This window comes from Macroventuria anomochaeta (assembly GCF_010093625.1).
Source record: "Macroventuria anomochaeta strain CBS 525.71 unplaced genomic scaffold BU25scaffold_12, whole genome shotgun sequence".
Taxonomy (NCBI): Eukaryota; Fungi; Ascomycota; class Dothideomycetes; order Pleosporales; family Didymellaceae; genus Macroventuria; species Macroventuria anomochaeta.
Genome location: NW_022985373.1, coordinates 93,613 through 109,658, shown reverse-complemented (window position 1 = coordinate 109,658; position 16,046 = coordinate 93,613). Strand labels below are relative to the sequence as shown.

Here is a 16,046-nt window from a genome sequence, read left to right as displayed (position 1 = left end):
GTTGTTGGACACGTTACATAATAGAGGCAGTTGGAACGTGGTGTGAAGTGTTCGATCATCGTGTTCATTCATTGCACGTCTAGATTACATTGCAATACATTGCAATCGTTGCGTCCATGCTTAACTCCCGCTGCTTCTAGCATGGATCTAGCAGGGGTGGGGTATGTGATGTTGAAGGAAAGGTCGCAGTAACAAACAAGCCAGCCATGAAGGCGTCTAAGAGCAAACCCAAGGTCAAGGTTTTATCCCTGATGATAGGCAAAGAAAGGTAACGCCAAATCGCAAGACATTAAAGTGTTTACGGCTTCGCAACAGGGACAATCATCTCCTGCTCGACCTCTTCCGCCTTGGCGGCGAACTTGGCTACGTCGGCACCCTCAACCTTGCCGAACATTGTCTCGGCCATGATACCGGTGATCTGGTATGGGTCGCCGTTGGAGGCGGGGCGGCGGTCCTCGAAGTAGCCCTTGTTCTCAGCAGCGACGGCGCGGGGAATGCGGACGGAGGAGCCGCGGTTGGCAACGCCCCAGGAGAACTTGTCATACGACGATGTCTCGTGCTTGCCGGTCATGCGCAGCTGGTTGTCCTCGCCGTAGACAGACATGTGCTCCTTCTGGCGGCCAGCGAGCTTCTCCATGGCGGCCTCGATAGCCTTCATGCCGCCCTCCTCACGGGTCTCCTTAGTCGAGACGTTGGTGTGCAGACCAGCGCCGTTCCAGTCGCCAGGGATGGGCTTGGGAGCGAAGGTCACCTTGGCGCCGAACTCCTCAGCGACGCGGTGCAGGATGAAGCGCGACATCCAGAGCTGGTCACCCATCTGGATGTCCTCGCAGGGACCGACCTGGTACTCCCACTGGGCGGGCATGACCTCAGCGTTGGTGCCGGAGATGTTGATGTTGGCGTACAGGCAGGCCTTGTAGTGGGCTTCGACGATGTCACGGCAGAAGACCTTGCCGGTACCTACACCGCAGTAGTAGGGGCCCTGAGGAGCAGGGAAGCCGTTCTTGGGCCAGCCATAGGGCCAGCCAAACTCGTCGAGGAGAGTGTACTCCTGCTCGAGACCGAACCAGAACTCGTGATTCTTGTGCTCCTTGAAGATGATGGCAGCGTCGTGGCGGAAGTTGTATGCGTTGGGGCTGCCATCCGACATGTAGGTCTCGCACATGACGAGGACATTGTCGCCGAGACGGAAGGGGTCGGGGTAGTATGCGACGGGACGGAGGTAGACATCGGAGTTGTTACCGGGCGCCTGGCCCGTTGACGAACCGTCAAAGTTCCATTCTGGGAGGTCCTCAAGACTTGAGACCTTCTTGAAGAGGGTCTGGAAGAATTGTCAGTATGTTGTGGCCGGATCGGGTAGGAGCGATCGCTGCGCAGTGAGGTCACACAAAGCAGCCGCCCTGCTCACGATGTCCGACTCGTGCATGCGTGGGTTATGTGATACCAGGAACGATGACTGCAGGTCAAGACCCCCCCCCCCACAGAGGTCTCGAATTGCGCCAGTTCACCTCACGATACTCGCAAATGCCGCAGTGTTGATAGTGCTGTGTTTGAGGGAAATGTCGAAAACTGCTCACCTTTGACTTTGAGCGGATACCGTTGGAGCCGTCAATCCAGACGTATTCGGCGATGACCTTGTCCTTCTGGGGAAGACTGAGGTATTTCTGGAGCTGTAAATGGCGCATTAGCCGGGTTCGCCGAGGCACGCGACCCAGATGTAACTTACAGTTGCCGTGTTGGAGATGATTGTTGAACCAGCCTGCAGAGGTTGTAGTGAGTAAATGTGCTTTCAAGACCCCAATTAGCCTGGGAGTACTGTTCGTGACCTACCATGACTGCGGTTGTGATGTGTATTAGAGGGAGGAATGAAGGATGGAGAGAAGAGTGTTGGTGTCTGGCGACAAGACCTCGTACTTAGGAGGGGTGGATATAGAGTGGTGGAGAGGAGATATGTGAATGAGGGGAGAGATAAGGGCTCCCGGGGGCCTACACTTATAAGTAGCAGGCTGCAAATGTCTCGGTCTGTGGTGGCGGTTGATAGGGTAAGAGGAAGAGTTAGGCTGGCCCTGGGCCAAGCACAGGCGTCGCCGAAACGTTTCCGTGGGATGAAGCAGACATGCACAGCAATCAGAGCGTCCTAAACTGGGGGTTTCCGACGGCCGCGCGCCCAGGATGAATGCTAGGACACTGCTAGTCACTATCCACTTCTCTAGCGCCGCCTACTGCTGTTGAACCACACATCTGGGGACGCTCGCCCAATCCCCGAGCATTCATTTCGTGCTGATGTTATTCACGCACACATCCTTTGTCTGATCTAAGCGTGGCTCCTCGCGTTCGCGGCCAGGGTTAACAACGCTGTGCAGCTCCGCCGTAGCCAGCCGGGTCCCGCTCAGCCTCAGTCGCTCCCGACTTTGACCGCTTTGTTCCTGGAAAGCGTCGCCAACTATCGTCACTGCGCCGCTAAATTTACCCATACAGCCGAGCAATTGGTCATGGCACGCAAGCTGGCCCGAAGCGTGCCCAAGGCAATGCTGGAGCTCGCATGCACACACCGCTGGCCGCCTGTGCACTGCATCGTGACTGACTGTTCGTAACTCTTCGCCGTTATCAGTAACTGCTGGCGACGCCGCCGCAAGTATGTGCCGCATTGTGACGGCGAGTCCCTGCACTCGACAAAACTCGGATGTGCAGCAGGATTCCACGCCCTGCATCGAGCGCAGTTACTAACTTGCGATGTTCTCGATAGCCGCTAGAACGAGCCCTGACGCAGGTCGTGGCGATAAGGATAAGGCCAGCCAATCGCAAACATCCCAGTGACTCGGCCGCCGTCATGCGAGCATCACTCTACACGTTTGCAACATTTTTTGTAGTCAAGCAAACCCCTTTCCGATGCCTCGAACAAATGAAGCGCAGCGCGTTGACCATCGTCATGTCTGGTTGCAAGGGATAGCTGCCGAGTTGAGGACTCCGTTATCTTCAAACCCTCGTGAATCCGTGCCTGGCTTGGCCGTCTCCACGGCAATCAGCTGCAGCTGTGGGTTTCTCCATTCTAGACGCAGAAATAGGATCCTTTCTGGCCGACTGCCCCACAGTCCCTATGCGGTCCCGCATGCATTGATAGAGAGCCGTCTATCGTGAAGTCGTACTTGCAACTATCTCTACATAACCACAACGAATGGCAGCGCAACGATATGAAAAAGCATCTCTAATTGTAAGCCCTACCCGCATTCCCTCCAGCTTTCCGTGTGTCCGAACCCCACGATTTGATAGCCACCTTCAAGAAGTGAGGTTGGGACAGCCATTATGCGATGTCGGCACGACAATTATATCGCGCATCTTTCCGCCAGACGTTGGGCGTTGGTGGGCGATTGTGGGGTGCGGGCGTGCCGCAGATCAGCCAAGAACCGGCGGCCCCTGCAAGCCACAGATAGCACCAGATAGTTACTCGATCAGAACACGTAACGGGCGCCGGCCGGGGCTCGGTTTTGACGACGTCTGTGTGCTACCAACAGCTCTTTCAGATTGTGTCTCTAAAAAAGCCAGGAACTCACCAAAATGATCCAAAGGTTGAAGGGGATGCAGGAGACGCAGTCAAGTCAAGGGTTGACGTTGAAAAGCGGATCCGTGCACGTGGCGCTGTCAAGGGCCGTATTGGGCATGGCCAGAGGTCTGTTCCACGGGGGCTCAAGGGAGGCTTTATATATCCTTCAATTCCAAGACTCGTTGATCAAAGCATTTCATCTCCATGGTTGAGGCAAAGTCCCGCCACTCGGCGTTGAGCTGTGCTACCCTTATCTCTCCGATACGTGCAGCGAGCGCTTTCAGGGACCAGCACCGTTGCGAGCGACCCGGTCGAAGTTCGCGAGCGGTCTGACGCAGGGCGACGTGAGGTACGCTTGTTGCTCGCTGGGAAACTTCATAGGCATGGCATGCACCCGAACTTTGATGCGGCTTTCTATAAGCAAGCGCCTTGCTTTAGCACAGACGAGCGACGTGCTCATTGACCGCCAGATGCTCTCGCTGCACGTCCCCTTTCCCTCTAACCCAGTGTATCTGATGACGTGCAGGGCCACTCAACCTTGGTGGGGTGGCGATTGCGGTTGTACCTGCAGATGAGCATGGGCTGTGCTGAACAGTGAGCTCGGGAAAAGGCGGATCGATTCTGGGACAAGGCCGATTCGCTCCGCGTCTGAGCGCTCGGGGACAGTGCCAGTAGCATGGTAAATCTGGGGAAGGCTAATCGAAATGTAGGGGTTGCTGCTTGTTCTCTTCTGGCGCTCTGGGCGCTGTTCCCGAGTTAGTCATCCTTGTTGGCAACTGACACCTACTTGGAGGTCAGGTCTCGCTCAGAGAGCGCTCGGGTATGGGTTTGATATTCTTTGAGACTGTTGCGAGGACTAGAGTTCCTTTGCGCTACGCAGTTCAGAGATGAGGGTCGTCGCTGTCAGTCGACATCGCCATCAAAGAAGACTGGCGACGACAAGGGCAAGGGCCTCCGTCTAGGACCTCTTCGACGACGCTTCGTGGAAATGACGCTATCCGGTGGTTCCCCCATATATACAATTGTATCCGCAGCCTTGCGTTGGTCTGTCCACGTGACATCTGTCCAATGTTTGGCTAACATTGTCACTGTACCACAGCCATCGCTCCGGCCCTCTTGTCGTTTGTCTCGATACAACGCATTTACCTCCGCACTCTTGTCCCACGATCAGGTCTTACCTCCGTTTTAGGTGTACTTTGTCTCATTGGGACAACACGCATGGTATGTCGAGACGATGGACCACGTTTGCACGGCCCGTCTTCGCGTGCCGAAAGCAGGTCGGAACGCCTCTTACGCGCGCAACGTGCGAGTAGGCTCGGATTATCGACCATCGTCTGGAGTATCTTACGGTCCACACCTGGTTCGTTCCGTCCCGCCGCGGATCCGGGTACAATGCCGTGGTGAAAACACTGTGCAACGTGTGGAGCGAACAATCGGATTGTGTCCGCAACGATGTTGTCCAAACATGTATCAGAAGAACAGGGCCAAATCCGGGGACAAAGGTCGACACAATGCTGGCCCTACGACATAAAAGGTCCCTTTTGTGTGACCTGTGTCTGACAGTTTGTTTGAGTGAGTATATAGACCCTGGTGACGATCAGTCACTGCTCAGGTTCATTGAAGCGGGATCATACTCACCTTGCCCAGACCTAGCATCAGGTTCTCAACAACAAGCTTGGTGCGAGGACAACTGTGGGCAACGTTGCAAGATGTGCCATACCGAGCACGTATACCATCGAGCTTGTTCACACTGGGGTCGTGAGCGCATTGTTGGAGAGCCTTGTTGCCGAGCTCGCATCATCAACGGCCGCTACACGCCTTGCCTTTACACCGAGAACATCGGATCAGTCAACAGTAGCGAGCCATGCTCGCAATGCACTTACCAACTTGCGAAAGGAGAAGACTGGAAGCCGTTTGCGGCCGTCAGTATTGCGGGTTGGGCAAGAGTAGAAGAGCGATTGCAGCAGAGAGGCCTCAGGCTGAGCCGGCCAGCGCTTCATGTTGATGGTACATTGCCTGTTCTTCACATCGATATTGCGTGCTCATGAGTTCTGCAGGTCGACACCGGTGGCAGAGTCGCTGGACGCATTGGTGGCCCTCTCGACGCCAGCACGGCGTGCAATGACCGCCAAACAGCATGCAGCGCCTTTAAACCCAAAGGAGGATATCGTCCAGGTAGACATTGTCTACATTGCCGAGTCAGCTGCAGCGTCCGAGACCGTTGCTGTATGCATACCTTGTGAAAAGTTGAGCGCGCACAAACCAACTAAGAGGCTCTCAGTCACAACTTGACCGAATGGCCCAACTCTCGCTCACAGGCAGAGTAGCCGCTTGACGGGAGAAAGCTATGTTGGCAGAGATTACCGCCATCGATTGAACGCAAGGATAATCGATGTTTGAGGTGAGGTTGCAGACGATGAGGGGAGTGGAAAGAGCTCGTGGGCCACATGGCAAGCACCTGGCCAATCAGGAACATCGATGGGGTAATGACAACTCGTCTCCTCCTTCCATCCTCGTCAATGCGAACGTAGACATCAGCGAAGTCTGAGAAGAAGCCATAGCTCTAGATGTTCTTTTCTCCGCTGTTATTGGTCGCTTGCAGATTTCGTTATTCGCTGAAGGCACTGGCCATGGCTGCCGGCAGTAGTATGACCGACGAGACTCTCATCACCCAACAGACTGTATCAATGCATCGAAGTGGTCGAACGGAGGTGTTCGATAATATACATGCGACACATAACAAGGCATTTATCTGATCACCAGAACATTTGACCACCACCATGTGCGTGCTCGATCATTGTGCACCTGTAACGAAACAACATCGTCCCTGCTACTACGATCGCACGTCGTGACATCTCTCAATCAACAAAGGTGGACTGAGCCTAGCAAAGGCCAATTTCAAGGGAACAAGTTGCTGAAAAGTGCCACTCATCTAAGTGCTCTGTGGCTGCCGACTTGATGTATGTCCAGATTGCGACACTCGCCGATCGCTCTGTGCCCCTGAAAGTGTCGCCGAAGTAGTTGAAGAACAAAGAAGGCCGTGACTCTGCACAGTGATGGCTACAACAACGCTGCTGATGTCGGTGAAAAATTTCGCAGCACAGTAGCTACAAGCGCATACGTCCTAGTGACAATGATGGTAGACACTATGTTGTTGCGATGTATGAGATGTCAGGATGGCGTAGTGTTGCGTTTTACGTTGCAGTGTACGAGTCAAAACAGCCAACAAGCCCTATGGTGTGACATAACGATCTCAACGTCTTTGAACTGAGCAGAGCAAGTTCATGGCCGTCAGCTGCCTTGCCAAAGCTGCCAAAAGGTCCGGCGAACCAAACTTCGCCAGTGGCCTGACTTAGGAGAGACACCAGGACACGACATGTGTGGTCGGCGAAAGACAGCCTCAGATGAGGGAATGGGCACAGCATGTTCCACGTGAACTGCACAGCTCATGCCTGGACCAGGGATGGCTGGCTGCAGCTAGAAGAGCGGTACCTTGGATCCAGCAGGGTCATCACGATGCTGCGACAGCGGAGTGTACGACATGTTGTACCAGGAACACCAGATAATCATCCGAGTCGCGGACACAGCCTGGACAAAGATATGAAGAGGAAAGCGTGTGTCTGCGAAGAAGCTACTTGTTATTTATTATCCGTCCTTGGTGCTCGGCTACTGAACGTGCACTGCCATTGTTGGCTCCTGAAAGCATCTCGGCCGCGAACCACCGATCGACGTCTGGGGTACCATCTCACAATCTCGTCGCTCAACCGTGCTCGAGCATTTATCGTCCCACGCTCCGTGTTTCTTCTTCCTTACACTCATTTACCCATTCAGCAAATTGAACAACCGCAATGAATCTCTAATCGTACCTTCGTTATTGCTAGCTTGCCTAGAGACGTCCTCTAGCGCTCCCGTCATTACGTTCTATTGTTCAAGCCTCACACTGCAGGGCACCCCTTAGCTTTGCGGTGCGAGAGCCAGCCGGAGCACTCAGCTACACATCATCATCCTTAGGTCGCGCCCATGTTTATCGACCGTCGAGCGAGCGTGGACGGAGCACGACCTGCGATGGCGTCCTCGCCCACCATGCATCGCCGTACCTCCTCTGAGACCGGGGACATGATGTCCAGGCGCTCAAGCATTGCGCCGAGCTTCTCGAGCGACCGTCCCTCAGTCGCGAGCTCTGTGACTTTTCAGATGCCCACCACGGTGCGCCCGACGCCCGCGTACATCGCGGCCTCGGTCGCGTCGCAGATGGTCACGGACAACCACAACGCGCAACTGCGCCAGACCGACTCTGAACACGAAGAGTTGGAGAACGCCATCTTTTCGGAGCAAGCCCTCTCGCTGCTCAATGGCTTCCTCGATCACTTATTATTTGCCTTTCTATCCACCGCACGCTCGCCGTCCCTTACCGCCATCCGACCTGCTATCTCCGAGGTGCTGAAGCCACGCCTAGCTCGTGAAGCAGCAGAGGCCGCCGACGAAGAGCTCCAGGGACTGCTGTCAGGAGAGGACGACGAGGAGTTCTCTCCCACAGACGGCGGTAGGGCGATTGATCGATGGGACATCGAGAAGGTATGGAAGCGCACACGTCTGCGGATAATGGTTTACACACGCTTGGGCGAGATGGAAGATGAGGACGAGGACAAGTACGTTCAGCAGGAGCGTGGGCTGAGCATGGACGACGATGAGGACGAAGAGGCTGGCCTTGTGTCATGGGCTTCTGCGATCTTCCTTACGTCTGTTGTGGAGTACGTCGCCGAGCAGACACTGCTTGTCGCAGGACAGGCAGCCTACGCTCGCATGGCGTCCAGGGCGAAGAAGGCTCAGCACCCGGAGGAGACTGAGGAAGGGGCTCTGGAGCGACTGGTTATCGAGGAGCCTGACGTCGAGAAGATCGCTCTGAACTCGGCACTTGGCCGATTGTGGAGGACTTGGAGGAAACGCGTGCGATCCTCGCTTCAGCCACTTTCCCCAAGTCGCGGCATCCGACCCAACTCGAGCTACACGAGCCTCCACCGACGAGGAAGTAGCCAAGCTACTGCAGACGACTCCTACCGTGTTGAACCGACGCACGTTTCCGAGCGTGCTCCTACCGAGACAGACATCGCGGCTAACATACCACTACCGATGGGAGCGAGGGACATCGACGAGATTGAGGTGCCAGGTCTGGCTCGGACCTATGAGGATGCAGAGAGCAGCGGCACGCAAACGCCAGTATCGCGACCTCAACGACCAAGTAGTGTTATCATGCTTGCTCCTGCTGAGACCTTTCGCCGAAGACACAACAAGGAGCGACCTTCATCAATGCCTGGCCCAGAAGTGTCGCCCTTCGCTGTACCTCCACAGTCTTACTTGAAAGAGAATGAGGGCCAACTAGAGACCCCGTTCGAAACCCCAATGACGAGCAACTTCAACCGTAACTCCTACATTGGCGACGAAAACAGAGTAGAACCTCTGCTTCTGCCGCACAAGGGCGAGGGCGATGCCCATGATGCTATGCTGGCTTCTGCTCTGGGCACCTCTCCCAAGATTGAGCGCAACTTGATCAATACCAGTAGTTTGGAGAAGAGTGACGTGGAGCCTGACACACCCAACTCGGCGACTTCGACCACTTCAGATACCTACGATGTCGAGCCGAAGGTCTTGCAGTCCAAGAGAATGTCGATCGGAAGGAGCGGCCCTCCAGGCATCGTGCGCGCCTTCTCCACACGAAGCAACAGCCTCAAGTCGCCGCAGGAAACACCTACAGTAACACCAATGGCCTCAACCCATGCTGAGGCGAGATCTTACCTTGATGATCACTCTGATGACAAAGACGTCGAAGGGCCTCAGGCTATTGGCGTGGCGAAAACATCAGATGTGCCCATTCGGTCGTCACCCACTCCTTCTGTCGAGCCATGGTCTGAGCGAGCCAAGGTCGTGCCTGCACAGGGTGGATATGTCGAAGTGCAGCCCACGCCTCGATCCGTACCGTCACGCAACACACCCACACCTGACTCGAAGCCCACGATACCTGAACGTTCTGTCGCACGCAACGATGTTCTCAAACGTGCTAGTCCCAGCATCGGCAGCGGTGTAGGTCCAGCTGCTGTCGCAGGTACCACAAGCCCACTACGCCGACGAGATACAACTCCTCCAACATCAGGACGCACATCCTTGCCGTCTCTGCAAGAAGTCGAGTACTACAGGCCTCAGCAGGTCGTTGCTAGTGAGCAGACAGCCCGACGAAACAGCTCCACCTTTAGCAACCGAAGCCGTACGCAGAGTCCCCATCTTGGACGAGATGCTGCTGTGACAAGGACCGAGCGACAAGTTCCTCGTCGTTCTACAGAGGAGTCTTTGCGCTCTCAATCTGCGGCTGGTGGTTCGATCATGGAGAAGCCAGGCGTCAAGCGTGTGGGCTCGACTTCTTCAAAGAAGTCTGGTAGTATTCATCGCTTGCCTGCCGCTCGCGACTCTGATCCTCAGCTGTCTCGCAACCTTGGCGGACGCATGTCTGAAGAAGACAGAGAACGCCAGTTTGAGGAGTTTGTGCAAGGCAAAGAGACTGTCAAGTACACTTTGACACCGGAAAACATGCGTGCTCTAGATGTAAGTAACATTCTGCTATGTATGTTCAACCGTACTAACGTTGCTAGGAGTCGCCTGTTGTTCGCAAGGCAGAACCTGAGCGCCCCACCACTGCTTCGGTGACGGTGTACCCTCGCGTCGATGCCGACAAAGACAACTCGTTCGGTGCAAACGCGCTTCCCGCCAAGCCCACCAGTAAGGGTAGGGATCCTGGCGTTCCCAACCACAAGCCTTCACTGAGCAGAAAGGTCATTACGAGGCCGCTTGCCAGAGAGCCGCGCATCGAGTCGGAGTCTATGCGAGACTTCGCCGACTTTATTCGATCGACTGGTCCTTCGCCAGGCCAAGAGAAGACTGTACAGCCTTTCGTTAACATCAGTGGCAATGGCCTGAAATCGCCTAATGGCTCTTCCACTTCTGTTGGTCGGAAGTCATCGACCAAGCAGTCGAGCACTCATACCATCGATGGACCATCGACGAGACCTCGTGTCAACATGGAGCCACGCAGCCCGGCTGGCCTCAGTACTGGTAACGATGATTTGATAGACTTCATTCGTCAGGGGCCGTCGAATGGCCCAGAGGGACAGCCCAGGATACCACGATCAGTTGCTCCATTCCGCACGACAGTTGACTCGGATCAGTTCGAAAATATGTTGGCAGGCCATGGTAACGTTGAGTCAGCGTATGGCTCTAAGGCTTCCACGCTCAACTCGCAACATTCGATCCAGACTTCCAACTCGAGGACTGGACTCATTGCTCCACCAAACGTAGTGCAGCCTGCTTACTCGAACACCTCACAGAACCAGTCCGGTAGCATGACCTTAAGCTCAGAGCCTGTAATCACCCGCACTCGCAGACGCATCAAGGACCCTTACGCGATCGACCTCTCTGATGAGGAAGATGAGGACGAAGACCAACTGACTGCTCTTCCTCCCTCGAACAAGCCATCTGCGCCGAGACAAGAGAGCCTTGTGGATTTCCTCAACGAGATGGAGCCACCATCTGGACCGTCCGCTGGCAAACCCCAGCCGTTGATGCTCAGTCAGGAGACTATCGCTATGGCTAAGACACGTGCGAACAGTTCGAACTCTTCCCTCTCTTCTTCGGCCACAGCAACACGCAGTAACGGTGCCGGCAACGGTGCTGCACCACCCATGGGTTTCCCATCTTCGAGTGGTGGAGAGGCTATGCGCGCTCACAAGCCCAAAGTTGCAGCGCGAGCACCTGTCGTCGGTGATGTGCGTGCGAACCGTACGGCAACTAGCGATCTTGCTGACTTCCTGCGCAATTCTGGACCCCCTGAGCCCGTAGGACCTCCACCTGGTGCTCGAAAGGAAGAGGAGAAGAAAAAGAGCAGCAATATGAAGTTCTGGAGGAAGAACAGGGAGAAGACGTACGGTGACTTGCCATAATTGTAATGTTTCCTTTCTTCTTGATACCTTGTTGGATATTGGGCGTACTTGTGTTGGATCATCATTTACTTTGACATCGGGCATCTTGCATAGAGCGCCATTCAATCTATTATGAAGGCACGGGTTTGGGTTGAACAGTGGGTCGGATCTTTGTTTCCATGCATCTTTTCCTTGTTTGATCTTCTATGATATCCCCAAAAACCCTTCTGTACCTTCTCATGTAGCATATATATCTTAGTCACTATAGCCTGAAATGTAAGAGACATTGGAGTCGAGATTCGGGAATTCGGAACGACAATGGTGAATGATTCCGGTTCCGGAGCACTAATACATGATCTTCCCTGAGCTAACGCTGTATAATTCGGCTTTACCCTAATGGTAATCTTGCGAATATCTATGGCCGCGTGTTTGCGGGTAATCTAGGAACTATGCGGTCCACCAACATGCTGATGGTACGATGGAAACAATAACCTTAGGCTAGCGTGGTCGACTCAGCGATTGCTACCCTAGACCCCACCCTTCTCCATCTTAAATCCATCTAAGGGTCCTTCAACTAACTTTCCTAAACCCAGGAATTAAAAATGCCGTATCACTTTGAACAATCACCAAAAAGCATCGAAAGTCTGATATCCGAGATCAGCACGCACGACATCGAGCACTCGATCGACCCATCAGTACGCGACTCCAAAGCCAACACAGCGCATTCACCTGTATCAGCGGACGAAACACCAGTCACTGTCTTCTTCCCGAAATCGACTCAAGATGTCTCCATAATTCTGAAAGCATGCAATGAGCGCCGTATAGCTGTCACCTCATTCTCTGGTGGCACAAGTTTTGGCGGCGCGTTGACATCAACAAGAGGCGGGGTATGCATCAGCTTCGAACACATGAAAGGCATTATTGCCTTGCATGAAGACGATCTCGATGTCGTAGTGCAGCCTGGCTTAGGCTGGGTGGAGGTGAACGAGCAGTTGAAGGAAAAGGGCATTTTCTTTCCTGTGGACCCGGCGCCAGGCGCAAGCATAGGCGGCATGATCGCGATGAGCTGTTCGGGCACGAATGCGTATCGTTACGGTACGATGAAAGAGTGGGTTATCTCTTTGACTGCGGTGCTTGCGGATGGAACGATTGTCAAGACACGCCGCCGATCACGGAAATCAGCTGCTGGGTACGATATCGCTCATCTGGTCATCGGGTCGGAAGGTACGCTTGCGCTAGTCACGGAAGCAACACTCAAACTCGCTGTGCTGCCACAAAACCTGCACGTTGGTCTCGTGACGTTCGATACATTTCAGCAAGGTGTCGACATTGTTGTCGCTCTGCAGAAAGCTGGGCATCAACTGGAAGCACTGGAACTAGCAGACGGCCCACAAGTCCACGCGATCAACTATTCCAAACTCGCTCGTGTGCAGATGGCTGAGAAACCTACCCTTTGGCTCAAGTTCGCTGGCTCATCACTCCAGCTTGTCAAAGACCAAATTGAGACCGTCAAAACCCTCTGCAAGAAGCAAAAGGCGCTAACATACGAGATCACGTCTGACAAAGCGCGCATCGACATCCTTTGGGGCGCTCGGAAATGTATCGGCCACGCACTGGTCGCAATGAAGAAGGACCCAACGGATCTGTTCATGCACTCTGACTGCGCTGTCCCAATCTCCAATCTTGCTGCTCTCGTGGAAGGGACACAGAAGCTCATCCAGGAAGCGAATGCAGCCAACCAAGCATCTTCATCGGACTCTAAGCACCCATGGTTCTGTGCCAATGTCGGGCATTTGGGTGATGGGAATGTGCACTCATCGATCATCTGTTCTGCAGCTGATAAGCCGAGAGTTGATGAAGTACTGAAGAAGGTGGCAAGGCTTGCGCTGAGTTTGGAGGGTACGGTGACTGGAGAGCATGGCGTTGGACTGAAGCAGAGGGATGCGCTGGTTGATGAAGTTGGAACTGAGGGAATCGATATGATGAGGAGGATGAAAGCAGCGCTTGATCCTAGAGGTATACTGAACCCTGACAAGGTATTCAGACTGGAAGATGTTGAAAATTTGGCCCGGAAAGCCAAGCTGTAGGATGAACAAGACTGTATTGGCCTTAACTATGTGGCGATGTCGTATTTTACCGTAGTATGGTCCTGCAACAGCCCATCGAATTTAGACGCATTGCTAGCCGGCTCACTTCTCCATCTCGTTACCTGTCTTTCGAAGATGGCTGCTCCAGAACTCTGCTGCGTGTCTTGCGAGTGCGGATGCCTCAAGAATTTCTCTCGACAATGGTTGCTGGAACTGGGTCAGGTACTTCAAAGAACCTGTCGTTGTCGCGTTGTGGCATTCGACGTCTTGCATGCTGTACTGCTTTGCCTGTCCTTGCTTGATCCTGTTTGAGACAAGATACTCTTGGACAGAATAGTGTGCTAGAGCGATGATCCGTTGGGCACGCCCGGGTATTCCCTCCACCTTGTTCGTTGTGATAGTGACTAGACTGGAGCAGATGTTCAGGGCTTCGAGCGGGTCTTCTAACACTTCGTTGCGGTCAAACGCTGGTTTGCGCGCAACATCAATGGCGATGACTTCGGCAATCTCTTCGACGGATAGTGGCCGCGCAGAGAATGTCAGCCACTGCAGGATGCGCATCGCGTACTCGCAGTCTTCTCTGCTTATGGCAGAGAGAATGCGATCGTATGTTTGGTCTAGCGTTTGCGGCAAAGTGGCGAGTGACTTGCGCAGCATTGCTCGATTGCGACAGTTTACCAACGTGTCAAGCTGACACACAGCCCATCGGAACCTACACATATCGTCAGCTTTTGCTCTGCGGAGAATTGGGTGAACACACGTACATTCCGCGAGCTCCGCGCATCAATGCTGTCTCGATCTCTTGCCTGATAGCAGCATCCTTGTTCCATTTTGCCAACCCCTTATCGTCAGACAGCCTTTGTTGAACATATTGTAGTACATCCTTGTCCACTACGTCCCTCTGAAGACAGACAGTGTCCTCTTCCTTGACGTAACTCTCCAAGGACCTCTCGATATCCCGCTCTTTCCGGCTGGTCATAAGCAGATGCACGATGTCAAGCTGCCATCCAGCCACTGTTTCAAGCACGCCCATTAGCTCTGGGCGAGAGCATCAGCTCTGGATCCTGTTTCTGTGTATCGTTGAAGTCGAAGTAGAAGTACACCATCACCATACTAATGTCATCATGGCAGTGCTGCAGCAAGTTCTCGATGATAGGAGAGCTCAGGATGGTCTTTACACATCCTGGGATCCCATACAGCCATAGTCGCGACGCTGCACTCTCCTTCCATTCTGTCAACTTTGACCTCAGAACGCTATCCAGAGGAGCAATTCACTAAAACATGCACACTAAGCCCAATTAGGCATTAATGCTACCGTACTACGCCAGCTACTACCGTATATGCGTTAATTTGCTTACTTTAGCACGTTACTGTATCAACTTTGATCCATACAGTAGTGCTACTGTACCAAACAGTACAGTACTACTTCCTGTTGGACACGCTGGAGAGGTCGGCTCCTAGGAGTGCTGTGGTCGGGATGAGGGTAATATGGGACAGTTGGTCCGCCAACGACTGCTCGTCACCTATTAGGTAACCATCCTTCAGATGAAAGAGTACCAATTTCGGCGCGACGAGCTCCTGCAGTCCAGCATCGCGCGAACCATCCGTTTTGCGCAAATTTCTCCCATCCGAAATCATCAAAGGTCATGTCTGAGAGATACACGAAGCATCTGGAAGCCTTCTGGTACCAATAGAACATCGAGTTCAGCGACCTCTGGAACTCTGAACTGTCTGACTTCTTGATGCAGCAGGTGTCTATCCAAAGGTAGCGTAGTTCGGTTTCGTTTGCCAGCTTATGACAAAACCGGAGTTTGTCACAACCGGGCTTGCTCGAAATATCCAATTTGCATGTCCATATCTCAAAATCTTCAAAGCTGGTCTCTTCATTGTCTTCACCCCAAGTGTGCGACAGAACGGCATAGAAGGGGATAGGCTTTCCATGAAAGTTCTCGAGGCGCCATGTCTGTGCAGTCAGATCCAAGTAGAGAAGGCGCATTCCGAGAGAGTAACCACAGAGATATGCGGGACCTTCTGTGCTTGGGAGATGTTGAACTCAGCTCAGCCTTGTTCAAGCGGGGTGCAATAGCATACGCCAAGCGCTGGGCGTATGGCTCTGCTCGTCGTTTACGTATTGCTGCTGCAAGCATGTAAGCAGCTACAACAATATTCTGGTAGCCTTGAGTTGCCGAGACCCCTGTGTACCACCTGTAGAGAGGGAGTCCCAGGCAAAATAAGTGAGGGCAGTCATTCGTGTTGCAGGAAGAGCTGGATGCAAATGTGCAATTCCAAAACCATGTAAGGTGCTCAATGCATATTTTCGTAAGCCCGACAAACCTGCAGGTAGACGAAAGGATACAAAGTACTTTATCATCGCGAGAAATTTGCTTACGATCTACCAAAAACTCCCGGGCGTTGTTGTAGATGGTCAAGCTTGACAGCTGCTGGAGCCGGCTT

At 53.6% G+C, this 16,046-nt stretch overlaps 6 protein-coding genes across 6 annotated transcripts; 2 read left to right on the top strand and 4 right to left on the bottom strand.

Moving 5' to 3' along the window:
* Window positions 1-298: 298 nt before the first annotated feature.
* On the bottom strand, window positions 299-2,296 carry BU25DRAFT_439170 (glutamine synthetase; the record flags this gene model as incomplete). Its single annotated transcript, XM_033709095.1, has 4 exons — window positions 1,831-2,296; window positions 1,727-1,759; window positions 1,578-1,670; window positions 299-1,321 (listed from the first exon to the last, which is right to left on the bottom strand). The coding sequence occupies exons 1-4, from the start codon at window positions 1,831-1,833 to the stop codon at window positions 299-301; spliced, it is 1,152 nt and encodes a 383-aa protein (XP_033562831.1). The 5' UTR covers window positions 1,834-2,296.
* A 2,937-nt stretch (window positions 2,297-5,233) lies between these two features.
* Window positions 5,234-5,555, bottom strand: BU25DRAFT_409673 (uncharacterized protein). The gene has a single exon (XM_033706103.1). It carries the CDS (start codon window positions 5,539-5,541, stop codon window positions 5,386-5,388), a length of 156 nt encoding a protein of 51 aa, XP_033562830.1. The 5' UTR covers window positions 5,542-5,555; the 3' UTR covers window positions 5,234-5,385.
* An 84-nt stretch (window positions 5,556-5,639) lies between these two features.
* BU25DRAFT_409672 (uncharacterized protein) lies at window positions 5,640-5,834 on the top strand (the record flags this gene model as incomplete). Its single annotated transcript, XM_033706102.1, has 1 exon — window positions 5,640-5,834. Exon 1 carries the CDS (start codon window positions 5,663-5,665, stop codon window positions 5,831-5,833), a length of 171 nt encoding a protein of 56 aa, XP_033562829.1. The 5' UTR covers window positions 5,640-5,662.
* Window positions 5,835-7,660: 1,826 nt separating this feature from the next.
* On the top strand, window positions 7,661-13,592 carry BU25DRAFT_430488 (uncharacterized protein; the record flags this gene model as incomplete). The annotated part of the gene is made up of 3 exons (XM_033708608.1): window positions 7,661-10,135; window positions 10,204-11,512; window positions 12,259-13,592. 3 exons carry the CDS (start codon window positions 7,661-7,663, stop codon window positions 13,590-13,592), a joined length of 5,118 nt encoding a protein of 1,705 aa, XP_033562828.1.
* A 102-nt stretch (window positions 13,593-13,694) lies between these two features.
* On the bottom strand, window positions 13,695-14,625 carry BU25DRAFT_420606 (uncharacterized protein; the record flags this gene model as incomplete). The annotated part of the gene is made up of 2 exons (XM_033708030.1): window positions 13,695-14,304; window positions 14,357-14,625. The coding sequence occupies 2 exons, from the start codon at window positions 14,623-14,625 to the stop codon at window positions 13,695-13,697; spliced, it is 879 nt and encodes a 292-aa protein (XP_033562827.1).
* Window positions 14,626-14,966: 341 nt separating this feature from the next.
* Window positions 14,967-15,619, bottom strand: BU25DRAFT_466388 (uncharacterized protein). Its single transcript, XM_033710688.1, has one exon. The coding sequence runs from the start codon at window positions 15,586-15,588 to the stop codon at window positions 15,112-15,114; it is 477 nt and encodes a 158-aa protein (XP_033562826.1). The 5' UTR covers window positions 15,589-15,619; the 3' UTR covers window positions 14,967-15,111.
* Window positions 15,620-16,046: the final 427 nt, after the last annotated feature.

Excerpts from the sequence above, each read along its gene's own strand:
- BU25DRAFT_409673 (XM_033706103.1), bottom strand. The coding sequence starts at position 5,541 with ATGAAGCGCTGGCCGGCTCAGCCTGAGGCCTCTCTGCTGCAATCGCTC.
- BU25DRAFT_466388 (XM_033710688.1), bottom strand. The coding sequence starts at position 15,588 with ATGCGCCTTCTCTACTTGGATCTGACTGCACAGACATGGCGCCTCGAG.